This window comes from Dermacentor silvarum, chromosome 1, assembly GCF_013339745.2.
Source record: "Dermacentor silvarum isolate Dsil-2018 chromosome 1, BIME_Dsil_1.4, whole genome shotgun sequence".
NCBI classification, from domain to species: domain Eukaryota; kingdom Metazoa; phylum Arthropoda; class Arachnida; order Ixodida; family Ixodidae; genus Dermacentor; species Dermacentor silvarum.
In genome coordinates this window covers 28,901,453-28,928,774 of record NC_051154.1, presented here as the reverse complement: position 1 = coordinate 28,928,774, position 27,322 = coordinate 28,901,453, and the positions used below count along the sequence as shown (strand labels likewise).

General features: G+C 47.6%; 1 protein-coding gene across 1 annotated transcript in view; it reads right to left on the bottom strand.

Annotated features, from left to right (window-relative positions):
* Positions 1-8,556, bottom strand: part of LOC119446829 (WD repeat-containing protein 86) — a 66,519-nt gene extending 57,963 nt beyond the window's left edge. The window contains exons 1-2 of the mRNA XM_037711487.2: positions 8,059-8,556; positions 5,275-5,487 (exon numbers count right to left, since the gene is read on the bottom strand). Coding sequence (XP_037567415.1) covers positions 5,275-5,487; positions 8,059-8,517 — 672 coding nt within the window. The 5' untranslated portion in view covers positions 8,518-8,556. The remainder of the gene's footprint in view (positions 1-5,274; positions 5,488-8,058) is intronic.
* Between the last annotated feature and the right edge of the window lie 18,766 nt (positions 8,557-27,322).

Genomic DNA, 27,322 nt, shown 5'->3' with positions numbered 1-27,322 from the left:
TCATTTCGCTGCAGTTAGCAATCGTTAAAAAGACAAACAAAAAGTGTTAGGTCAAGAATACGGTCCGTGTAATGCTTGGTCCGTGCATTTTCATACGCACAGGTCACCATGAACATGGCTCACATGATCATGGGTCACTGTATGGCCACATTTTATAGGCTGCTTTAAATATACACTCGGTGTGTTAGGTACACTACTAGAAAACCCTATTTCCATTTTAATCCAAACTAGACAAAGGGTTCACCGGAAGATTGAAACTTGAATTGATCAAAGCTGTACAAACAAAGGAAGCCTCTGCCGGAGTCGAACACGAGTTTCCTTGACGAAATGTTCAAGCTCCAGGTTGAAGCTTGCTTTGTTCACCCACTGTTGACTGATTCCATTACTGTTTTCTAAAATAATGTCCTAACAGTGAGCTTTATGTCTGAAGTAGTAAAATATGCAAAAAATACCGTCTACGAACTTGGAGAGAATTAGAGTTCCAGGAAATAAGGACAACAGGTTACGATAACTTCAACAGGTAATTCTTGGTAGTTATGCGAATTTTCCTTGTATAAGCTGTATAAGCTGTGTGCGATTGGACCAGCGTGGTGTCCACGCCTTCCTCTTGACCTTGCCTGCTGGCGTTACAATGTTCGATAAATATAGGCTAACCAACACGTCCAACGCACAGCTGCGTCGCCGTTAGTGTCTGCAAATAGTCGGATTTTACTGCGAGACCCATTATGAGTTCCAAACATCATTTGCACTGTCGGTACGTTTGCTCTTTTACGCTGCGGCCAGCGACGACGAGTTTTAAACCCGCGCGTCGTCTTGCAGTCGTTGTCATGCAGCCGCCGTCTTTTTTTTTTCGTTCTTTTTTCTTTTTGAATGTGAACGCAACTGGAAGCTGCCACTGAATGTTAACGTATTCATTAACTTTACTCGAAGTCCACTGCGGCAAGCAGAACACATTAAATTCTTGCAAAAAGTAAGGTAATGTTTAGTGAGGGAATTAACTTCCTTAGAGAGTTCCAAGTGAAACTGTTGTTCTTCATAATACCGGATGTTTCAGCGAACACTTTCAAATTCTCAGGATGAAACGAATTCCCAGGTTGACACCAGTTTCGACATATTGATTCCCGAACTTTGCGGAGAAATGCATTGGCGTTCCAGTTACTTTTGTGCTTCAGTGCATACAATGATGTTTTATTAAGAAAGTAACTAGAACGCCAATGCATTTCTCCGCAAAGTTCGGGGAATCAATATCTCGAAAGTGGTGTCATCCTGAGATTCGTTCCAAGTGGATCCGCCTTGCGAACTCCACGGCTAGAATTTGTAGAGAGAGAGAGAGAGAAAGGTAAAGGAAAGACAGGGAGGTTAACCAGACATTATCTCCGGTTGGCTACCCTGTACTGGGGGAGGGGTAAAGGGATTTGACAGGAGAGAGAGAAAAAATAAGTATAAAAAAGGGCGAAAAAGGAAAAAGAAAATCACACACACACACAAAACAGAACTGTTTCTGTGGGCATAGTCACGCAGTCTGAGAAGGCGTTCTAGTGTTGCACAGTGTCAACGTTCCATCCTACGTCACACAGTGTAGAGTCACAATTTCTCACACAGTGTAGAGTCACACAGTGTAGAGTCACACAGTGTACAGTCACACAGTGTACAGTCACACAGTGTAGAGTCACACAGTGTAGAGTCATAATTTGTCACAGAGTCCGGTGTCATTAAATAACGCAACAGTGCCTTCAAGGCGGCTCGCGCTGTTTTTCGTGTAGGCCAGTTTCCAAGGAAGTTGATTTGCGTTATTGGGCGTTTGTCCAGTATATATATCGTGGCTGAGAGAGCTGCTCTCTGCGGGTTAAAGCGAGGGCACTCACAAGGAAGGTGTGCGATTGTTTCGTCGCACTGGAAGAGTGTTGTAATCACAGTCGGTCAGATAGGCCGGTGGCTCGCAAGAAGCGCAGAAGCGCCTGCACGGCCTTCTTCTGTGACGTTAAGTCCAGTCTGTGGCGGAGAATTTTTTCTTCCGACAGAGGCCGGTCGTCCAATTGGTTGAACGCGTTGGTAAGAGAATGTCTTTGCGCACTGTACTGCGGGCAGGCGCACAAAATATGTTGAATCGATTCTTCATTGCCGCAGTGGTCACAGGCTGCGCTGTCGGCCATTCCTATGCGGAACGCATAGCCGTTGGTAAACGCAACGCCCAACCATAACCTGCACAAAAGAGTTGCGTCTCCTCGGCGAAGCCTTGGTGGTACTCGAAGGCTTAGGGTTGGGTCCAGAGAGTATAAGCGAGCATGCATGAAGTGCGATTCATTCCATTGTGATCTTGTGCGTTGGCGAGCAAGCACGCAGAGCTTCCGTGCAGCATCAGTCCTAGAAAGTGGTATGGATCGTTTGTGATCTTCTTTATGAGCTGTGCGGGCAGCTTGATCGGCCCGTTCATTGCCGATAATTCCACAGTGACTCGGAAGCCACTGAAAAGTTATTTCTTGCCCTATCTCAGTCAGAGTGTGTATTGCCTCGGCAATCTCAAAGACCAGCTGCTCGTGTGGACCGCGGTGTAAAGGTGATAGTAGAGACTGCAGAGCCGCCTTTGAGTCGGAGAAAATTGTCCATTTGTGTGTCACTTGTTCACTAATGAATTGCAGTGCGGCACAAAGCGCTGCGAGCTCTGCTGCCGTCGATGTTGTGACGTGAGACGGCTAGAATTTGTAAATTTCAATATAGGCCATAAGGTAATTAGTTTAAAATTTAGTCAGTTAATTTTTGTTAATTAGTCGATTATAAATTTCATTTTTTTTGTGCAAGTAATGTCCTTCTCTTCGAATACACCAGCTCATGAACAAGAACTGTGCTATCTGCCCCAGGCAACCTCTAAAATGTTTTTGAAAGTGTTCGCTGAAACACCCTGTATAATGATGCGGCCGCGCTGATCAGCTCACACCTGCAAAACCAACTATGGGCCATACAGCGTGCTCCAGAGGTTACACTAAAATAGAACTGCTGTCAAATAAAATAAAAAACAACGAAAAAATAAAAGATCTGTACTCACAAACACACATACCCCCAATTTACAACCCTGTACACAAAGAGCTGCCGCTGTAGAAACATAATTGAAGGTGCTTGAAACAACCTAGGCAAGAACGGGAGCTTTCAGACATGGTATACCGTCCCCTCACGTCCTCCACCCCTCAAAAAAAAGTGGGCAGCTTGCGCTAGTGGTGCAAGGCGGGAGTAAACAGCGGAGCTGGAGAGCGACCTAGCTTCTTCGAGGTTTTACTAGCCTTGGCGTGTTTAGCAGCAACGGCTTCGGCGCGATACTCCGGATTAGAACGCAATCGCCGCATTCGTTCTCGGCTGGCATCACGACGAGCTTCCAGCTGAGCAGCTTCTAATTCGGGAGTCTTGTACTTCTTCGGCCGTCCCATGTTACATTTACTCAGTGCGAAGTCTACGAGAGTTGAGTGTGTTGCCGTCGCGGCGACATGACCTTTATAATCAGTGTGACATCATGGCCAAGCTTCACAAAGTGATGTCTTGACTACGCAAAGTAAGAATTGCGGCGCGAAGCAATGACATGGCTGGGTCAAGCTGGGTAAGTGATTGCTAGGCATCGCATTGACGGAGCGGGTCTTCTGGAACACGGTGTCGGCATTGGAACACGGCGTCGGTATTGCAAGCTGCGCTATGCAACGCGCAGTGACGCCATCATTGGCGCGGTGGCGCAGGAGCGTTGCCGGAGTTGGGAGAAGCGAGGCGCAGCTTCGACCCTGCGCCGTCGCTTGGCTAAAACTTTCTCAGCTCTCCGGGCAGGATCAGCTCGACGCCCGCGATTGCATTCTTGTTTGACCAAGCGGCGTGATCCCCGGAAAGCGGCCTCTTCCTCGGGAGTGCGGTTCTTCCTCGGTCTCCCCATGGCTGCTACTACCGCCCGCACACTAGCAACCCCGCCTTCACACCTGCTACACGGAACGTTTGTGGCAAGAGGAGCAGACGCGCTGCGCGCAGCGTCTCGGCGCGGAGTCGTGCGAAGCTATCGCACAACTGGTATGGGGTTGCTAGGCAACGCAGTGACGTCATAGCTCGGCGAGGTTTTGCTGCTCGCGGCACAAATTACGGCCGGCTTAAACAGCTACGCTGTTAAAAAGAAAAAAAGAAAAAGAAAATCTCAAAATCAGCATGCGATTGCGACATAGAGATTCCGCCAATGTGTTAAAATAATAATAATAAAAAAAAAAAACGACGGCAATGGTTTAAATGTTAGATAAAGAACATTTTGAGGCCAAACTTGACCGCATTGTGAGCTACAGTTACGCAAAGTAAGCTAAGAGCGCACATCTGCCTGAGCACGCACGATTTTGTTCATAGTGAAAGTAGAGAGACAAAGAAATTATTTAATTAGCCTGCTAGACGTTTCGATGTCGCCCAAATAGGCACAATAGAAATTCGGAGGCAACCTTGGAGTGTACTATAATTGAGCAACCATTTCACCCTGAAAACGGTGACTCAAGCTGCCCCCTTCTACCTCAACTAACCCAGAGAGGACGCCTCCTTGTTTACTTAGCCACGCCACTTGCACTTCTGCCCAAACTTTTACTCTCCGTATCGAGAGAAGCGCTGCTTGCTTCCCTGATAACAAAAAGCCGCTGTTGTAGTCTATCCTGATAGCCCGTATCATGTTCCTTAGGAGCCATTGAATTAGAAGCCGCTGGCATAGGATGGCTGATAAGTTAAGGTGCTTATCCTCTCCATGATATGCGCGTAGAGAACTGTACGTATGCTTGCGGAGACATGTCTATATCTTGTTTTGGTTTCCCTTTTCTTTCATGCTTTCTTTTTTCCGCAGTGTTCACTTATTAGCCAAGAGTTGTTTGTATGACGGACTCTGAGTTGCGTTTCTTCCCATCGTGTCAATGCAGTAAACAACACCTGATGCGGACACTCTGTGCTATACCCACTAAGAAAAAAACTGTCGAAGGAGAATACGCCTCGGTTTGCCATATTGTTGTGAGCGCGCTCAAGCAGGAAGAAAGTGGCAGCGTGAGAGTTCTTCGCCTGTCCACAGCTGTCCAGAGAGCACGCGTGTAAACACTCCAAGGTAAACAGTGAAATCTACTGCTGCGAATTCTCCCTGTTTTGGCGATCTCATGTTATTGCTGCTGCTGGAGATATTTATTGACACGAGGACAGTTGGGATGTGGTCGCCTTATTGACTATCGAATCGCCAGTGTCCCCAGGCTCTTGCTATAGCGAGCACATTGAACAAGTGTCGTTGTTCCTTACTCGAAAGACGGTGATGCGGTCATCGACTGTGTGCGTTTGCGATCTGGAGTCTGCCCCCTCCGAGAATCCCGAGGACGTGGAGGTGTCGTCTCCTTCGGGGTCCTTCTGGACGGTGCTAGCCTGGCTGTCTGACCGCTTCTTGGTGGCGGTACTGCGTGGACTGCTGCGGCCGCTGCTTGCCACTTGACGCAGCAGCCGCTGCTCTTCCATTTCCTGTAAAGAAAAAAAAAGTAAATCTGCAGATTTCATCAATTCCTTCGGCTCTGAACTTAACTGCCACTACAGCAGGCTGTCACAACGGATACCGCCATCATCTCAAGATCAACTGTGTCTTTGCGACGTACACAATATTGCCGCTACAGTATATTACCTGCAGTGGACTTCTAAATACATGCACAGACTCCACGATTAAAAATAGTTAGCGTGGAGCACAAAACTTCCAAGAAATTCGTCATTCATGGAAGCTGCTTGATAGCACTATGGTGACAGTGTCCGGCTCCAAACAGCCGATTATATCGCATGGATGTGAGTTTTATTCAATGGCGGTGGCGGAGCTCTATTTTTCTCAACCGAATTCTGAGTGCGAAGGGGAGGCTGCGGAGCTCGTATGACGAAGATGAAACAATAACTGCCTAACGCAGAGCATTGGCGGATAAACACAACGAAACTAGTTCTTGGGCTCTTAACTATTATGGTAGTGGAATGGTACGCAGACCGTGCTAATCATGACAAATATCACCACTGCTTTCGTTACACTCATTATCATCTGCCTGTTTATGTCCACAGAAGGATGAAGGCCTATCCCAGCGATTTTACTGCTTTGCGTTAGCTCATTTTACTGTCCCAGAATTACCGCTGTCTTGCGTCAGCTGAGTCCATTTCCTAATCTCATCCCACGAACTGATCCCGTGCCATCTTCAACTGCGCTTCCCTTCCCTTGGCATTTATTATGCTACTCTAATAGACAGCACTGCTTATCTGTTCTGGGCATTACATTACCTAACTTGCGTCGTCAAGGGGTTGATGAAGCATACGTGAATATAGGAAGACATATCCCCAGAGATTGCACGGGGGCTACTACAATTCTTCATTAGGAAGTCGGAAAAAGACAGATTAAGAAGGATCCCAGGCAAGAAGACCTTCATAATGCTATGCACGGCTTGATCGGAAGAAGTATTCAAGATGTTAGATTGTGAAGGATTACGTGGGAGGAGTAAGCTGCATTCACCCGATCCCTGATTCAGTCCGCAGACTATCTCGACGTAGCTGAGCTACAACGAAGTTTATTTATTACCTATCTGAACGTCGTAACCTGGTATGCAATTTCCACCTCAAGGGGCGCAACTCCGCTTTGTCTCGGAGGGGATTAAAACTAATACAAAAAATGTCATGGTATGCGAACTCACGCCGTATACGTATACATGGATGGATGGATGCTCTGAGCGTCCCCTTTGAAACGGGGTGGTGGGTTGCGCCACCAAGCTCTTGTTCTTATTTTTCCTAATAACCTGCTTTTATTTTTGAGAAACACACATATACAAAGAATTCCAGGCATCAACCTTTTTGAATAATTACTGGGAATTCTGTTTCTGTACGTCTCCGTTGTTTGTGGTCTCCCTACTTTTCTGCCACCAAACCTCCAACCGCCTCTTACTAATTTCTACAGCTGACATGTTTACTTTGCCCGTGTTATCCCTGAACCCAAGGACTTCAAGGAGGTCAGAGGAGGAACTTGCAGCTAGGTAGATTTCTTCACATTCCAATAAAACATGTTCCACCGTTTCTCTAGCTTTACCACAGCAAGCACACGTGATTTCGTCCTTGGTGTACTTCGCTTTATAACTGCGTATATATGAACCAATGACAGCGCCACCGGCAGTCGATTCACTAAGCACAGGCGTTGTCTCTAAGACATTTCTGAGCTTCTGCAATAAATTTTAGGTGACTGAGTTTCGATTATTTGCAGCGAGCGGTATAAAAGCTTCGTGCTCATTACAGATGCCGCTTGAACCATCCATAGCCACTGATATGGGTGCTCCATAGTCTCATAGAACCTGAGCCCGGATTCACAAGAAAGCTTTGCGCTGGAACTGCTCGTAAGAGTGGGGGGTGCCAGCCAATCGTGATGTCGGACCGATAGCACCAAGAACCACAGCTATCGGAAGCCCGAGTGAAGAAAAAAAGGTTGAAATTTCGTCCGAAAGGCAAAACATTGATAATGATAGCAATGTATTAGTTACATCAGGCTTTTTGCATTGCCTTAAACATTCCCCTACTAACTAAAGAGGCATTCACTTACTAATTAAACAGTCACGCACACAGAGGCAAAGAAAACTTATCGTATTCGATGACCGTGAGCACTAGCAGTCACAAGGCTGGCGTGGTGAGGAGCGCCGACAGCGGGGTGCGCCCGTGCTATAGTCCCGAAGCGAATGCTTCGTGCTGCCGATTGCTTCACCGTTTGAACTGTGCCGCTTCTCCAAAACATACAGTACGTGATCTCCAACACTAGGCGCGCGGGAAGACAGCGCCCAAGAAACTGCCTCTGGCCATGCCGAGGGAGTCATCTGGCCTCGCCCATGGCACCCTCGGCAGATGACCTCCAGCATACGGCGCGCGGGTAACGCATGCTATCAGCCATGCAGACAACCGCGGTAGGGCTTATAGGAGGAGACGCACGCTTTCCTCTCCTAGCGCGTGCTCCATTTCTTCACATTGGACAAGCCGAGCGCAAGCAGAATCGCGTGGTGACCCTTCACGCGGGGGCGAGCCGGGAAGACGCACCTGTTCGTCCAGGTCGGCGTTGAAGCGCCACGCGCGCGCCGTCTTGTCGTGTGACGTGCTGAGCACCAGGTCGCCCGTGCACAGCACCCGGTTGACGCGCGCGCCGTGGCCAACGAAGACGTGCACGCACTTGGCGTCCACGATGGACCACTTGCGCAGCGTGCCGTCGGCGGAGCCGGTGAGCACGAAGTTGCCGTGCACCGTGCAGTGCGTGACGTAGCCCGCGTGGCCACTCAGCGTGCCGAGCAGTTCGACGGGCGTCGACTGGCTGCTCCACAAGAGCACGCGGCCGTCCTCGCTGCCGGACACGAGCAGCGAGTGGTCCTCGCTCAGCGCCAGGCAATTGATGCCGCCCCGGTGCTGCTCCAGCCGCTCGGTCAGGTAGGGCACGCCTGTGGCGCTGTCAGCCGTCGTGGAGGCCCGCTTCCCGCTCTTGCGGACGCTGCAAGCGCTGCCCATCAGCCGAAGCCGCCAGGGCCACGCAGGTTGTCGCTGCCGATGGTGCCCTGGAAGGAACACGCGTAGGGATCATGCAGTAAGCCAAACTTTCGCAACTGCGGTTTTATATTAACCCTGTAATGCCCACAAATTGTCTCACGTTGAGGAAAATTTGAACTACTTGTCCATATTTATTTCTGGGTCTGGAGAGAATACGAACATTTGTGCAAAACGTTAATGAAATGTTGTTTGAGTTGGAAAAACTTCATTAGTATCTAAATTCATTAATGACGGTTCTTTTCCTAAACTTGAAATTCGTTATGAAAAACGATACTATAGACTAAGCGATGAATTTACCACTCTCAAATCTCAATTTTTAGGCATCAACCTCAACGTATAGCATATACGTTATGGTAGATAGGTTGGCCATTACATAGTTAATGTTACCGTATTGTGAAACACATGCCATTGCGATCAACAGTGGCCGAAGAGAATCTTCAGTCTGGAGCCTCCAGGCTTAAAATTACAATGTTGTTTGATAGCCGTTGATTATTTTATGTCTTTATCTTCTTGTGAGCCCTTGGTTTTTTTAGAACCTGCTGTGATAAGTAAAAATAGATGCACCGTGGAAAAAGATTAACTGCCAACTGCGCAAGCGAGTAGGTGCTAGACTGATTGATTGAGTGAATGATTGTTGAGCATTTTTAATTTTTTTAATGTTCAAGGGAAAGCGAGGACTAAAGGCGTGCATGCCTGACGAAGTTAAAGACAACGGTTATCCGATAATATTAATTATAATGCTGTTCTGCTTAGGGAGGTATTCAAAAACGAAGAAAAAGAAAGTTCTCATAGAACTTGAAAGGTGTATCCACTTAGAATGTATTTCCAGAACCACACCAGTTTGCAGATACGCGCTATCAAACTCGCCGTAAAAATGCGCTGTTGTTGCACTTACTCAAAAGACTGTTTTATACATTGAAGCCAAAAAGTAACTGGAACGCCCATGTATTTCGTCCCACACTTTGGGAAATAATATCTCGAAACTGGTGTTGTCCTGGAAATTCATTTCAATGTGGATGCGTCTTGCAAACTCACCGGCTGCAATTCGTAAATTGCAATATGTGTCATAAAGTAATTAACTAAGAAGTTCATTAGTCATTTTTGTTAATTAATTTAATATGTGTTTCGATTTCTGGCGCTAATAATGTCCGCCTCTTCGAATAACCCAGCTCAATCGATAACAATTATGCTACCTGCCACAAGCGATCTTTAAAAATCCTTAAAGCTTAATTTTGAACACCCGGCAGATAGTACATCTAAATGTAGAACACAGGTCTTCCGACCGTATCCCGTTGATTTCAAAGAGGTCGTTGTCGAACCACAGCCGATCGCACACTGTACAGCTCGATCCGAAGTTGCGGTCAGGAAAGTCTCTCTCGAACCTCGCGTAGGCACCGTCGAATCCTCGCGCGCCTTCGTTGTGGCCATAGTCGTCGGCGCTGCGCCTAAAGCCCCTCAAATCTTTATCTACGCCGTCTCTTGCGCGCCGCGTCGTGGGCGCGTTCCTCTTCTCGGGAAGGCGAGTCGCCGCGACGACGACGTCCGAGGCGCGGGCGCGCTCTTCTTCCCGCACCGCCGGGTCTGCGGCGCGACGTGGACGCTTGCTCGCCGCGTCGCGGGCACGTTCTTCTCGGGAAGGCGAGTCGGCGGCGACACACCGACGGTCACATTCACCCCGCTGCTCTTAGCGTCTTTCCTCGTAAAATCGCTGTTCTTCGGGCGTATACGGACCACTCGCGGCCGTCCCATGGCGAAGGCGGAGCTAAAATGAGACCGCAACCTCATCTGCTCGAACGTATGACATTGCGCGCATGCGCGCGTTTGGGGGAATACGTTCGAGCAGATGTGGAACGGCGCCAGCTGTGGAAGATGACGGCGACGACGAACGCGCGAGCAGTGGGCACGAGCGCGTTCGCACGATTGCGTCGAGGGGCGCCAACGTGCTAGCTGTGGAAGAAGACGAGGGCGCTCGAGCCATTGCTGATGATGATAGCGTTTTGCGTACGCCACCGAAATCTGTACCTTATAACAAGCTTCGCTTGAACTGGTTGGGAATAGACCGCATGCCCCGCTTATATTTTGTCGTCTGTCTGATTTCTGTGTTCCGTCGCGCTGCCCAGGTATAGTTAAGAGTGCGCCACTACGTTGCCAGCTTTTCAATCATTCTGAATGCTGTTTATAAGCCGAGGCTCAACATGTTTAGCTCGGCAGAGTAGCGTTTTCGCGTGCTTGAGGTGACCAGGTCCCGTATTCGCAGAAAAAGCTCTTACGCTAGAATTATTCGTAACAGGAATTTCTAGTGAATTCTGATATTATTAGCGAAGAGCACTTACGAACGAAAAGCTTAGTGAATTCAGCCCCAGATGCTAGCTTTGCAATGCTTGAGTGCTAGTACCACAGCGCAGCAGCGCGGTACCACACAAGACAACACAGAACAGCAGAAAAAGCTAATCAGAAAACCGAAGTTTTAAATGCGTAAGCATTTAAATGTTTACCGAACAAGAAAACTGTCCATCCGTCCGTCCTTCCCGTAAGACGATCGCAAAGTCGCCTGCAGCCGCGAGCCACTTTACTTTCGTGCTGCCTGTCGCTTCAACGCTAACTAAGCGGTCATAACGCAGCACTCACAAAGGTCTCGGCACAGGCCGCACCTTGCCGCTTTCACAGATCGCTTTCGAGAGACGGTCCGCACGGCCGTGCCAGAGTACGCTTGATCGGTCCGTGCCGCCGCCGGAGTCCTTTGATCATGGTTCGTAATAGTTCGACACGGATGGACAAAGAGCGATAATGACTTATGATGATCGGAACGTCATCAGCGCACCTGGCGCCGCCACCTACAGTACTTTTCTGGCGTTATCAATGCACCTTGCGCCGTCTTCCGCCGCCTTCCGCACTAGGTCGTGTCGCCGCAGCGCTGTCGTTTGTACTGGCCAAATCAAGTGTTATAACACGGATAATGACACCGGGTTGCGTGGAGATGAGCAAGAGGCACAATGTTTACGCATACTTAGACAACTCCTAGAGGAGTTTCTGCGGGATATGGTTTTTTCTAAGTAGACCGCCAACGTATATGTATATTTAAAAAATGAAGGAATAACATTCCAGCGGAACTGTTCCCTTCAACAGGCCATAAAAGCAGCTGGCACTTGTGATCAAAAATGGGAAATACTTACGGTGGGCGGAGATATTGAAACACCCGAGAAGAGGGTTAATTATTCCGTTGATGGCTTTGATTATCAACGGGTCAAACAATTTACTTCATGTACGAGGGTGTTTCGGCATACTCGCACGTCTTCTATGGCTTCGAAAGAACGCTTAACCAGTAATAAATTGCAATGACGAAAATACGTGCGTGCGTCAAGAAATGCCGAATGAAAAGAGAGCAAGTTCTATAACATTACTATTTGGTCCTGTCGCAAGCATACGATGGAGGCTCCGGTCCAGTAGCTTTACTGGGAAGCCTGCATTAATATGTGCATTTATTCTTTTTCACCTTTACAGCCCGTTGCAGTAATTTGTCGGCGCAAGAAGCGGAATAGAGAAAGGGGGCTCTCCAGTGCTCGTACGGTGCTCTTACAGTTTCCCATATGTGAATCTGCGCAATGCCTTTTTGTGCACGTTCATAAATCCCCTTGGACTAATAGTTTCTTCTTGACGATTAATATTGCAGCTTATCATATGCCTGATTGCTGTAAGAGGACTGAAGTGAAAATTTCATTTGCAGACATTAACGAACCAGTTCGTGTGCCACGCAGAGCAGCCGGGAATGCTGTAACAGGCTTTGATGTAGAGATTTTTTATGAACAGCTGTTTTTGTACGTTTCAAAGCCATATCCTTTTTTTTTGGTCTTTTGCCCCACTGGCAGTCCTAAGCTTATTATGTGAATGGAGGCGCTAAAAGAGGAAATCACATCAACACGTCGTAGCTCCCTAAGCATAGGTAGGAACAATGTATAACAGTCATGAAATGACAAGAGCAGTATTCCAAACCTGCTTTTAGAGCTGAGAGGGAGCACTGAATAGTAAAACTTCACATCAGAGCTGCAGCGGGCGTTTCTACGTGTCTCGTATTTCTGATATGAAATATTTTTTACCGCAATGTAGTACTATAAAGAAACAACTCTACTGTTGTCGAGAACCTTCAGTTTTACGAAAACCATCACATCACAAAACTCCACTATAACGCCTGACCACAACTATCCGTTAATTTGCATAACATATATATGGTTTGAGGGCGCAGCGCTGTGCCATCAGGAACCGGAGGGAGTCTACAGCTAATGTTTTCTTTTTTTTTAGGCGTTAGTCATAACAATCTGAGGACTCGGAAAAAAAAAGCTGACAATATTGAATAAAAATATAAACTTTTTTTCTCAATTTTTTTCCAGGGCATAAAAAGCCAAAAAAAAAGAAGAGAAAAGGTCCGAATTGACCTATTAAATTAACTGCATTGATGTAAATCATGCGCAAGTTAGGTCAGTGTTTCTTTGTGAGTATATCATGGCGACATATTGTTTCATCCAGTTTTTGTTGCATTTTTGATGGTGGTTATGTGCTGCATCTCCATCGTTTGTAGCTCAGATAGGCATGCAACCTCTACAAGCATCAGCTGTCACGGTATACAGGATCCGACCTTTTACAGGTCAAAAACTACAGGAAGTACAGTCCTGGCAACGCGCTCATTCACAATCATCAAGAAAAAAGATGGCTTTGAAAACTCCTAAGACGTTTTGCCTAGTCTGCCAATGCACGTCCATTCGGGTACAAAGTACAGAATTCGTCGTTTTTAAAGAAGGACTGACATAGAAGTTTTGTCTCATTTCTATATTGGATAGCTGTCAACGCAGTAATTACGGCATGGAGCCTGAATTGCTCGAAAACATAGCAAATAATTAATTATGTTACACTTTATTGTGTCTAATTCAAAATCCCGCGCCAAGTGCAGCACGGCTTCCGACGTGAAAAGGCAGCCTATTCACCCCACCGAAGCCTGATGTGGCGGTCTCATCGTACGAAGCACCACTGACGCGTAAACACACACTATGACCGTGCTGCCCAAAACTGAGTCCGCCAGCACACCGACGGAACAAAAGGAGAAAGCGGACTCCCCTGCGCATTCGAGAGAAGCGCACAATTCGAATGGGAAATATGGCAGATTTCGGCCGCATTGTCTGTGTATGTCGTTTCAGCCACTGCACCGGACAGACGGGCACGCCATTTAGTTAATTGTGATACCACGTGATCGCTATTTCCACTTTCGGTGACAAGAATAGTCTCTTTTTTTTCACGTTCAAAGCCGAAATGCACATGCGGCGCACGTTTGGAACTGGTCGCATAAAAAGTGCTGTAATTATTTATTTGTGGTGCTCTCGAGTAATTGAAGCTTCGTGCTGTAATTGTGGAGCCGACAGCTACCCTAACAAGCACAATAATTGGGACTCAGAAATATCGTGTCACTGCTTCAGCACTCCTCTGACCTGGTGTAATCAATGTGCACGTGAGCCGAGAGGCTGGTAGTTCTGTGCAGCATTTGCGCTTGCGTTTCTTGGCATCAAAGCAAAAGCACCATCCCGTGGTAGTTGCGTCTCAGTTTTCCCCATTGTGGCATTTGCACAGCATTCGCAAGGACCTATGGTTAACTGTTTTTCATTAACAGATTGCACTGCGTTCTGAATGAACCAAAGGCTGAACTTAGCAAGTTATGAAAAACTTATCTGACGCCAAAACAGCCCAAATACGAAAGAAAAATTTGAAATTCATCACGTAACGCTTAAATAATGGTACGGAAGTTGCGACAAGAAATTTAGAAAAACGAAAACGTTTGGTCTACATTTACTCAATTATTCGCCAACATTTATTTTACAAAAATGCATAAAAACAATCTTGAAACAATGTTTTGCCATCCTCAACTAGATTCAGGCGGGTCGCAGTAGAGAATCAATGCGCTTATGGTGGCTCGTTTCCCACCGTTACGTACGCCTAACGGCGGCCACATGTTTGACCTAGGTTTAACATTTCGTGTTATGTCATTGACCATGTGGTAAATAGTCCCTCCACAATCTCAAAAAGTGAAATTCCGGAAGTGGGCAGGCAGCACACCAGCCTCCCCTCCATAACATGATAAACCTGCACAGCTTTCATGGTCGGTGGAAAGCTACCAAGAATCTCCGCGCGAAGAAAAAAGTGGGCGATCTGTTTTAGAACATCCGAAATTTTAGAAACATTTATTCGCATGCACCTGCGTCTGCTGGTATTTTGCTTCCATATGCGAAGAAACGGTTAGAATATTTTTCCATTGTTTCTAATATTTCCGGAGATATTCAGTTAGTCGTGCATAGGAATATTTCTGGGACGTATTTTTGGAGGAGTTTCCAGAAACAGCGACAAAAACTTGCGCACGTGGCTGCACGTGTCTTTGCGCGCTCCGTTAAACACATGACTAGCTCAATTTAGTAAAAGCGAGCGTTTGATGTATACAAGCACAAAAAAATGCTAGGGCTCGAAAAAATAACATATAATAAAGAAGAAAACCTGAAATAAAAACGACCCGTTCGTGGTTTTGGTGGCTCACCGACGAAGGGAAGGCTCCTCACGTCGAAGCCTCACGAAACAAGGCAGAAATAAAAATGGGAAATGGTGCGGACCGGGGATCACAACAACCACGGAAGAAGAGCAGCAAAGTGAAATGAAGCGACGAAGCTGGTCCCGTCATTTCAATGCGATTAGGATTAAAACGGGAACTTCACCGCGAGTTTGCAGTATGTCAATCTGAGGCGGAATTCGCAAAGCTTTTCGTTCGCAAGTGCGGTGGACGTGTGGTGCAGCCCGTGCAGGCGTACAGAGAAATAAAGAAAACCAAGAAGTTCAGAACTCAGGCGAACGGTTCATTTGAATGCCTTTCCGATTGTTCATTTAATGTCCTTGTCAACGAGCGCACGCTCGCCGGCGTTCGCAGGCTGTTCGTTTTAAAGGGCCGACCGTACACACTGACGCCGCTTTCGCTGTATACTATGAAACCCGCTTTTGATAATGAGCGACACGAGAGCAAGGTGAGAGCAGGAGCCAACGTTTCGACAAGTGGACTTGTCTTCAAGGCGATAAGCAGCATGACGTGCCGTCCAGCAATGCAATACCTGCGCATGGTCGACCCTGTGACATACAATTTTATGTAATATCGCACATGGGCGTAAGGTTGGTGTCCTATGACAGTGACTGCCAGATCGCAGGACTGGATCCTGCGTTCAGGAACATGAACCCGTATGGAAAAAAAGCACTTGGTATGATAAAGTCGTTCGTAAAACCAGGCGTTGGCCAATCGGGAAAATGAACATATTTTGTTAATGAGCGCTTTCGGCGAATTACAAGATGTTCTCGCGACAGAAAACCTTTGTGAATGCAGTCCATCAAACGGGCCGTGAAAAGTGGGTGCTTGGCGTTACTAAACTACGAACCTCAAGGAGCGTCGCCAGGCAGATGAAGGAACACTACTGTGGTGGCTTGGCAGCCAAAATTTGGGCGTACAGCGGTTGGCATCTTGCAGCGGAAAAGAAAAAAAATTGTGTATGTGTATTTGGGGGGGGGGGGGGGGGGGAGGCAAATTTTGGCCCCGAATGGTGGTGTTCGAAGGCGCTGAGAGTTCGTTATGACGATTGTGCAGTTTGGCACGCGAAATGTATTTGCGGATCACATTTGCCAAGTCCTACGTAGTTGTTCGGTATAGAATACGATATAATTACCTGTGTCCGGTTTTTGTCATCATTACGTTCTCCTCTATGCCGACGTGCATAGTTTCATCAATTTAATATATACAAGCTTTTTAAAACAAACTATAATTGTGCTCGGACATGAGTTATCCCCGGTAGCGGCCTCATTATTGTTTATGAAACTGCAGCACATGTCATCACGGGCACCTAAAGACGCCTTCACAACAGCCAATTGCATTTACAGCGTGACTGACATGGACTCGCGACCAAGGAATGACTGGCGACTACTTACGTTCACACTGGAAAGGTCATCCTGTGAATTGCTCTCCTAATTTACGCGATTTTGGCTTGCTTTCACGTTGCGCAAGTTTCCGTATTTCTGATCAAACAGCTCAAATGAAAAAGACCATAAAAAGCATCGAGGCAACTCTGTTTGCGTCCTGTTCCTGTCTTTGTGTGCAGCTTATTCTCGAATTTTTATCGACTGTCCTTGCAGGGCACATAAGTGAGTCACTTGCTGCTCTCCTATTATGTCATTTGGGGCTCTGGTCATATACTTGTATGGCGATCTCGTTGCAGTCATCCTATTGTATGATTCGCGCTGTCAGCTCTTCAATAAGGAGACATGTGCGACTTTGCAGAAATCTTCCCTTCACGACGAAAACAGCGGCACGATCTCCTCCGCTCGCCAGTATGACTTCCACTTACGCCAGAAGGCGGCGACAAGCTGCTGCCGTGTTAATTCCCATGGTGACAATCGGTTATGCTCAGAGACAGCACGAATGATTCTGGGTGCAAGGCAACTACTACAGAATGTTGAAAAAATAAATAAATGTGTGGTTGCCTAACATTCGAGCGGCTAGATTGTTTGGCGTGGCAAGCGAAAAATTAGTATTAGAGGGCCTGAAAAATGGGATATAAAATGTGCGTATGAAAAAGAAGCGCCTATATTAGTCAATAGCGATGCCAAGATATTGTAAAAAGTGATGTTAGGAAGCGGATTAATGCGGCTTGGGACTTGTCGTAGCTCATCTCACAAAATTTGGACTTCGCATTACATTAACACCTCCACTTTCAGAAACACAATACTAACTAAATTACCATCTAACAAGCGCACCCGCAGCTCTCCCATGAACGTTCGAAAAAATACGGTGGCCGCTTCTGCTGCAGCGCATCAAGAATGTGCTAGGCCAGGAGGCATGGGCTATGCTATTTTAGCGAGGGACACAAGGGCATGGCTTAACATAATTTTGCGTTTGCGTCGCCAGGCAGCCAAAATTGTGTCTAGAGTAGCTGCAGTATTTGCCAAACATCAAGACAGTGTCACGTGTAGGCGCGTGCAAAAACTAGATAAATGGCGCTGACATTAATTATGTGACGTGTTGTCTCCTTAAAGGTGAACCCCAGAACTTGGTCGGTTATGCGCGCATCAGCCAGCCCTATAACACATGGTCACCCATTTCGTGTTCTTGCACTAACACTGGACGCGCTTGAGGGAGACAGAGAGTGGTTGCAGATGAATTTTCTAAGCTTATTACTCGACTAGACGTATTACTTTACTCATTGGTCGACTTAGTACACGTTTTTTTTAATTACAATGTGCTTGATCTGAGATATTAGTCGCGTTATATGGCTAAGCAGAAAGTCATGACCTGCCAATTAACACAGCGCTCTTACCTACAGACGCTGCATTCTCCTTGAGTGAGCTGCAATGCGCGATTGTTTCACGTCCCCACAACAATACTGTCGGGTCGGACGCCATTATACATGCTTACAGAATGCGGAGAAACCTCGAGCTCAATGGCATTCAAAAAGGCATAATTAGAAAATGAGACACTTGGTAGAGATGTGGTATTTTCCTTCCATCAGGAAGCAACCTGCACCGTCTTTTAAAGGTCTCCTCGAGCAATATGTGTAGAAGGATATGGTTTAATCGTTATTCCAGGAGCTTGTATATATTTACTATTGATTTGCTCATTGAATTCGACGTTCCACTTACTTTGAGTACATGGAATTCCCCAATGTGATTGTTACCAGGCGTACAAAGATGCATGTAATTTCTAGAATGTCTTCATCGTGATGCACGAATACACTGACTGAAATGGTCACTAGTGGCAGAATTGTTTTTAAAGTTGCTGAAGTTTTTGAACTATTATCTACAAAGATATTGCGTCAATCATGGAAATTTAGCGGTTATGTGATAAGGTGTAAAAAAACAGAACATGCTACCGTGAGTTGTGTGCGTTCTGGGAATCTCCGAAGCTTGTTTTCTGAAGTCGTAGTAAGCACTGCTTTGTTCGCTCACTATTTAATTTCCCGCGTAATTTCCTCGGAATTAAAGTCATTCCGGCGAGTTGCATGTCCAATTCGGGATAAGATCGCATACACACAAATCCATCTTGTGATCATCAATTTCCTCTAGATGGCGTGGCGTGTTGCTGTCATCGTTGCATATACGTACCTCTACAGCGGTTTCCTAGTCACAGCGGCCTTTTCTGAAAAGTGAGCGAGCCCGTTCGGGGACATGGCGAGCAGCACGACAGTGAGGCTGTTATCTCTCCTTGAGTGACGATATCGAGAACATTTCGCGTAATCCTTCTGCGCGAAGTTTGCAAGCGGCCAGCCTGCATAGCTCGGCAAAGCGACGAATCTCCCATTCTGTAAATCCTATGGGGTGTGACTGAAATTATTTTTGCAAACTTGTCGCCTCAAGGGCAGTTTCATCGCTTTGTTGCAAATGTTAGGGATAGGCGAGCTTATTTCCCTTTCAACTTTTAATGTGTGCACTTGTCACGCCAGTGAGCAGCATCAGGACGTCGCTCATGTGTAATTCAGTTGTCTGCGTTTGCGCAGCGCACGGAACGAGGTCGAAGAAGCCCGATGAAAACAAGGTTTTTTTTTTTTTCAATATTCCATTTGCTACTCGGTGGGAAAAAAAAAGAAAAAAAAACCTACCGCTATTTATTGCTCGCGCACTGGAAGCTCCGCCTCTTTAAAATGGATGAACTCGCTTTCTCTGCAACTACTGCGCTCTTAATGGTTTCGTCATCATCTAGAAAGTTCCTGTCGCAGTTTTCAAGCGGCAGATTTTCCGTGTGAAGGCAGCGGCTCGAATTCAAGCGCCGCACTGCGGGAGTGATGGTATCAAATTATATTATTCATCTTCATGCTCCCATGCTTCTTTTCTTTCCTTAACAATATATCTAGCGTTTATTTATACTTAATTGAGCACGAGGTCACGGGATTGAATCCCGGCCGCGGCGGCCGCATTTCGATGGAGGCGAAATGCAAAAAAAAAAAAAAGCCCGTGTGCTTGCGTTGTAATGCACGTCAAAGAACCCCAGGTGGTCAAAATTAATCCGGAGCCCTCCACTACAGCGTGCCTCATAATCAGAACTGGTTTTGGCACGTAAAACCCCAGAAAGAAGACGATATTTAATTGAGAGAAAAGTCCGACCAATAAGTGCGAACCTAGCAAGGCACATCTCACGATGTAATAACTTTTGTATGCTATTCAGCTGCTCTGCGCAAATCTAATTTTCAGGCTACTGCACAGGGACGAAAGACCGTATACCGCATGCCCAAAGTGACCCACCTCCACATGCGCTGTACATTGTCATCTGCACCATTGGCCTTGCCGTTTCGACGATGGTAGTCCGACTTATCTACAAGTGCTTACATAATAGATGCCCGGTTTTCACCTTGGGTTATCAGTTTATTGAATAGAGCTTGCAATGGTCACCAGATATCGAATTACACGATAACGATAATGCTTCTACTTGTCTGAAGATCAAGAGCTCATTTGAATATTCTGTTACGACTCTACTACGAGTAGACTGATTGGTGTTCCGACCAGACTTAGAGGAAATACATCAGGAAGGCAACTGCTTGAACCTGGGGAATGAGATTCAATAAGCCACGCAGGAGGCTAACTGCACTCTATAATGTGAATAATTTGAAGCTTAATTTCGGTGGCTCGAGTGGTTCGCCGTTAAACGAAAACGAAACACACACACACACACACACACACACACACACACACACACACACACACACACACACACACACACACACACACACACACACACACACACACACACACACACACACACACACACACACACACACACACACACACACACACACACACACACACACACACACACACACACACACACACACACGCACACACGCACGCACACACACACACACACACACACACACACACACACACACACACGCACACACGCACGCACGCACGCACGCACGCACGCACGCACACACACACACACACACACACAACACACACACACACGCACACGCACACGCACACGCACACACACACAAAAGAGTCACACTGCACTCTCAATGGTGGATGTACTTTTGTGAGTCGCTGAATCCTCGTCACCGCTTGTCCCAGATATGGAGCACCGTGTACGAGGTTCCGTCTTTTCCGCAACCACGCGACCCTTTTAAATCCATTCCAAGAGGTCGACGAGAGAGTGATATATAGATGAAGGATTCGGCGCAAAATTTCGCGCACTTACTGAAAACGATATTTCTTTTTTCTGGAGTGGAGGAGCTTGAAGCGGTGCTACTGAGCTTCCAGGCGTTCTTCACCACCCGGGCCTAAGGGCCTTAGGTACGCGGCGTTCTAAAATCATGTCAGAAAGTATGACACGTGCGTCTCCCTAGGGCGATGGAATGGTTCCGCGAGTAAGGGCCCGTATTAACAAAAAGCCCTTATGATAGAATTGTTCGTAAGAACAAATTCTACCAATAGTAATGCTGGACACATTATTAGCGGATGGTCAATGGCAAAGAAAACGTACGAACGAAAAGCTTTGTGAATTCAGCCCCTGATTCTAGTAAGTTCCTTATAGATTTGTCATCATACCGTTTCATTGCTCTCGCAAATTACACCAGAAAGCTAATGTTAAGGATGGTTTTGGTGTGCTTGGAGTGGTAGATATTAAGTTACGACGTATAATCCGGATGCTATGACTGTTTTTCAATGTGGTTGCTCATCCGTAAACAACCTGATCGATTATGTTATTGTTGTCCCGCGTTAGAAACATTGGGGGTGAATTAACGAAGCTTTAAGCTTCGTAAGTGCAGCGGTCCATGGCTGAAAGCAGTGGCCATTTGCGCAGCAGAAGTGCCAATGCGATTAGCGGTGTCCTACCAACCAGGGCCCGTATTCACATAAAAGTCCCTACGTTATAATTCTTCGTAAGAGTAGATGCCAGTCAACCACGACGTCGGACATATTGTCGCAGCACTGCGCGTCTGAGCCATAGAAAGAAGAGGTAGAGTGGGGCGTGTGCGCTCGGCTGTACTCCGTGCCGGCTGGTCCTTCCCTGTCTGATCCTTCCCCCGGCTGGTCCTCCCGTACCTCGTTTCACTCTCTAAATAAACATATTTCGTAACATTTTTGGTGGAAGTTCTGGGTATACTCTGGATGATCCTGGACGATCCCGCTCTACCGACTTTGCGACGGAGTAGACGCTTGGTCAGGTTACCACCACAGGCAGCGGACATGGCCGATTCCGGAGACGCCATTGACGACCCCACCGTCATGGACCTTGATAGCAGTCACACAAGGCAGGCTGGCTACTGGACACCAATGCGTGAGCCGCCCACCTTTTCGGGGAAGGCGACCGAAGACGTCAATGATTGGCTGAAGCACTACAAAAGATTGAGTCGCCACAACCACTGAAGTACTACGAAGCATCTCGATAACGTGATTTTTTTTTCGCTGGAACCGCGCTCCTCTGGTTTGAAAACCACCAGAACGTGCTAACAAGCTGGGACGATTTTGTAGAATAATTTACAAAGTGCTTTGGGGACCCGATCTCCAGGAAAAAGAAGGCTGAGCAGACGCTTTCCCGTCGAGCTCAGTTACTAGGCGAAACTTGTACAACATACATAGAGGCTGTCCTGAAACTGTGCGGGATCATCAGCGCCACCATGTCCGACGAAGAAAAAGTAGAGCATCTCCTTAAGGTAATCGCTCAAGATGTTTATAATTGTCTTATAACGAAAGAAGACCTTAATATCCAGCTGATTTGAAAAAAAAAAAACATTGCCGGGCGTTTGAAGCACTGAAAATGAGAAGGGTTTTACCAAAGTTCGGACGCTAAGAGAATGTCCCCACTATTGCAAGTGTGTCAATCCCAGCCCATGACGACAGCTATTGTGATACCGCAATTGGTTAAAGAAGAGCTCGCACACCTTAAAGTTGTTGACGACGCTCATGTCTGCTATCAGTGTGCATTTGACGAGCGCTCTCACGTGCCACAGGCCACCTGGGCACGTCAGGGTTACCGAGAGCCTCGCAGGGATTATGCTGATCGTGTGGACAGCAGAAACTGGCTACCGCAACCCACAAGTCTGTGACGCCTGTAAGATGCGCCACAACGATTTGTTTCGCGGGCGCCTCCCTTCTACAACCAACCTGCGAGTTCCTTTTCACCCGTGACACCCATGTCACCCGTGACAAGCCACGACTCCCGCATTTGCTACAGCTGTGGTGCGCCTGGACACATTGCTAGGTATTGCCACCGTCGCCAGCAGCGTGCTCCACGGTTTAATACCTATACCCCCTGAATGTCCGCTGACGAGCCCTGGCAGTTTCCCAGTCCTTTCTAATGGTTGCAGCAGGGACTCGCGAACCGCAGTGACCCTCCTGTCTTCGAGCGCAGCCTCACACCACCAGTGACACGACAACGGCGCTCTCCGTCACCTCGTCGTCGCTCGTTGTCAACGCCACCGCTGGGAAACTAGCTGGAGCGACCGACGGGGGTGAGGGCGCAATACATTCATCTTCATCAACACCCCCATGTGCGATCATGTTTAAAAACAAAGTGCGTGTTTCAGTGTACAATGTGAGTACTTTTGCTTTAATTGACACCGGGGCTGCAGTTTCTGTTATGAGTCTGGCCTTCAAAAATAGTTTCGGAATAAAAGTTATGTTTTCTTGATATCGGAACGCTACCTTTCGCGGAGTTGGCGAGGAAATGTTACGCCCTCTGGGTGTTTGTTCTGCTTCAATTACGGTAAGGGACCAGACATTTCGAAGTGAATTTACTGAGCTTGCACGCGCAACGCATGACATTATTTTAGGAATTGATTTCTTACGTGAGTGGGGGGGCAACTCTGGATTGTGGCACTGACGCGATTTCTCTTCGCCGCAACGCGTGAGCCTCAATGACAGATAGCACCAGTGATGCCGCGGACGCTCTCTCTGTGTCGCAAGATGTGTGCTTGCCTCCTCAGACTGCCATGTTTGTACCTGTGAACTCTTCTTGCCCTCGTACGAGTTCCTGCTATGGTTTAGCCGAGCTCGATTATAGTAACGCGCTATAGAAAAACGTGGTCGTCCCTCGCTCCCTCGTGGTCACCATTGATGGTTGTACTTGTTTGTGGACAGTGAACGTTTCAACTCAATCGATAACTTTGCCGCTCGGACTTAAATTGGCGAGCTTTGACGAACAAGCCATTGTCAGCGTCGGAACGGTCGAAATGACAACTACTGGAAAGAAACCCAACCCTGATTCCAGCCATGATTATTCTGCTGACTTGAAGCGCATGATTAACAAGTCACTGTCTTCTAGTGAGCAGTGTCTACTTGAAGAAGTGCTCGCTCACTACGCCACAGTGTTTGATTTTGCCGAAGACCAACGAGCGTCGCATACACCACCGGCGTCTCGTATGCAACACCGCATCCATACAGGGCAAGCAACGCCAATTCGCCAGAAGCCTTATCGCGTTTCACCTTCAGAGAGAAAAGTCATCGCCGAGCAGGTCGAAGAAATGTTACCGAAGCGAGTGATCCAGGAATCATGTAGCCCCTGGGCTGCTCCTGTGATCCTAGTCAAGAAAAAAGACAACTCATGGAGATTCTGTGTGGACTGTCACCGCCTAAACACCCTCACAAAGAAAGTATACCCCCTACCACGAATAGACGACGCTGTCGACTGCCTCCATTCCGCGTCGTCTTTCTCTTCGAGTTCAACGTTATGCCCTTTGGCATGTGCAATGCTCCAGCGACATTCGAGCGATTTATGGATACGGTGCTCTGTGGACTCAAATGGGAAATTTGCATGTGCTATTTATATGACGTCATTATATACGGCAGGATATTTCACGAGCACACTCAGCGCCTGTCGGTCGTTCTCGACTGTATCCAGCAAGCTGGCCTTATTTTAAACTCTAAAAAGTGTCATTTCGGCGCGCGTCAAGCCCTCGTACTAGGCTTTCTGGTCGACAAAGACGGCATACGACCAAACCCTGAAAAGATACCAGCGGTTCGCGACTTCCAACAGCCACAAATCGTGAAAGACCTCGGAAGTTTTTTGGGCCTTTGCTCCTATTTTCAACGGTTTATCAAGAATTTCGCGCACCTTGTCTCTCCACGGACCTCTCTCCTTCACAAACACACCCCCTACTTGTGGACTGCTGATTGCGAATCTGCGTTTGAACAGCAGAAATTTTGGTTGACTTCTGGGCCTGTTCTGCAGCATTTCAATCCGGAGGCTTTAACTGGGCTGCATACTCACGCCAGCGGTGTGGGTGTTGGCGCTGTGCTTGTTCAGAGCTACGGTGGTCGCCAGCATGTCATTGCCTATGATTGTCGGACACTGACAAAAGCGGAGAGAAACTACACCGTTACTGAACTCGAGTGTCTAGCACTCCTCTTCACTATCCAGGAGTTGTCCGTATTTGCACGGCCGCGCGTTCACGATAGTGACTGACCATCATTCAATATGTTGGCTGGTTGCGTTGCGCGACCCGTCTGGTCGGTTGGCGCGCTGGGCGTTGCACCTTCAAGAGTACAGCTTTCCCGTCGCCTACAAGAGCGGACGATGTCACACGGATGCTGACTGCCTATCTCGTCTCCCTTCGCCGCGCACTAAGGCTGACGACGATAACTGCGATGACTATCTTGTTTCCATCTCCTCCGAGTTTCCCGACCTCAGTACTCTCGAGAGCGGGCAACGTTTCGACCCTACCTTGCAATCTCTGCGGGCAGCTGTACGTGGGTCTGCTGGAAAAACACCATTTACCTTTCGTAATGGTTTGCTACACACAAAAAAAAATTACTCAGCTGATGGTCCTCAATTGCTTCTAGTGTTGCCCGAAAACCTGCACCCTGCTGTCCTTCGTTCCATGCACGACGATATCACGTCCGGGCACCTTGGCTTTGCATGCGCACTACATCGACTTCGCCAGAGATGTTTCTGGCCTAAACTACGGAAAACAACGAAACAGTATGCCACCAGCTGTACTGTTTGTCAGCCCCACAAGCAAACGACGATGGCTTCAGCAGGCTATTTGCAACCAGTTAGACCACCGACATTGCCCTTCGAAAAAGTCGGCAACAACTTGCTCGGCCCGCTTCCAAAGACTTCAGCTGGCTACCGCTGGATTATATTAACCAGCGGTAACCAGCTGGCTACCGCAGCTGGTTACCGCGTAGATTTTGTGGCGTGTTACACGGAAACGGCGGCACTTCCATCTGCCACTGCAGCAGATGTATCTTCCTTTTTGTTGCAACACGTCATACTATGTCACGGTGCTCTACAGGTTGTCATCAGTGACCGCGGACGGCAATTCACCGCCGACGTCGCTGAAGACCTTTTATGGCTTTGTGGTTCTGCCTATCGTCATTCCGCTCCTTATCATTCGCAAACCAATGGCCTCACGGAGCGGACGAATCGAGCTCTTACCAACATGCTGTCAATGTATGTCACCGCTGACCACAAAAATTGAGACGCCGTCTTACCTTTTGTAATGTATGCGTGCAATACTGCCAAGCATGAAGTTACTGGATATGCGCCGTTCTTCTGCTGTACGCACGCACTCCCCTGAGCGTTCTGGACATTATTCTACCTTTATCGTGTCAAGAATATCCTTCAATTGCCAAAATTCTGTGTCGTACTGAAGAAACTCGTCGACTGACGCATCTTAGGACGTTGTCCTCACAAGGCCACAGCAAGACTCGCAACGATGCCCGGCATATCCCCGTCAACTTTACCCCCGGTGACTATGTCTCGTTGTGGACACCTGTTCGCAAAAAGGGATTGTACTGCAAGTTTCTCGCCAGTTACTCGGGACCATTCGTTATACTCACTCGCTTGAGTGTTGTGAACTATGTTATTGCCAAAGTGACGGCAAGTAATCGGCGTTCACGCATGACGCAAGTTGTTCACGTGGCCAGACTTAACCAGTACCTTGACAGGTCTCTTTAGCTCGCTCAGTGAGCTTCGTCTGCACCCTGGGGAAAATATCGCAGCGCTGCGCGTCTTAGCCAGAGAAAGAAGAAGCAGAGTGGCGCGCGTGACCTCGGCTGTACTCCGTGCCGGCTGGTCCTTCCCTGTGGCTTCCTCCCGTACCTCGTTTCACTCTATAAACATGTTTCGTAACAATATTATTATCGAAAGCGGCCGGTCAGTAGCAAACACCGCTTACCAGCGAAAAGCTTTGTGAATTCACTTCCAAGTGCGAGTCGGTGGGGAAAAAGATGGTCTCGACATAGCGATCTCCGTTCACAGATCTAGTGCCTCAGATGTACTGCGAAAATCGACATTGCAGCATAATGATTCCGCGCTCTAGAATGAGGTTCGCGTCCGCACTACCTTACATGCGCGCGCTCTACTTGCGATGTGTTCCAGTGTTCGAATTCACAAAAGGCTCATACAGCTAGAATTGTTCATAAGAGCAAGTTGCCACCAAACCTTAAGCTGAGCATATTATTAGCGAATGCTGCCAGTCAGTGGCCAACAGCACTTACGAGCTAACGGATTCGTGAATTCGGCCCCAATTACCTATTTACACACCACTTTCCGGCTACTGGATGATTCAGCCACCATCACCGTTCCGCAGGCGGCAGGTACGCAGCACACTGTGTCACCAGAAATGCGATTTCCTATCGCGCATGCAAGTACCTGGGTCTTTATAATGTAAGAACGGCTTTCGCTTGCTTCTATACCTTTCTTATCATATGCTTCGTGGTCGATGATGATGATAACGTTGGCATGGCACAGCTCGAACTACCGACGAAG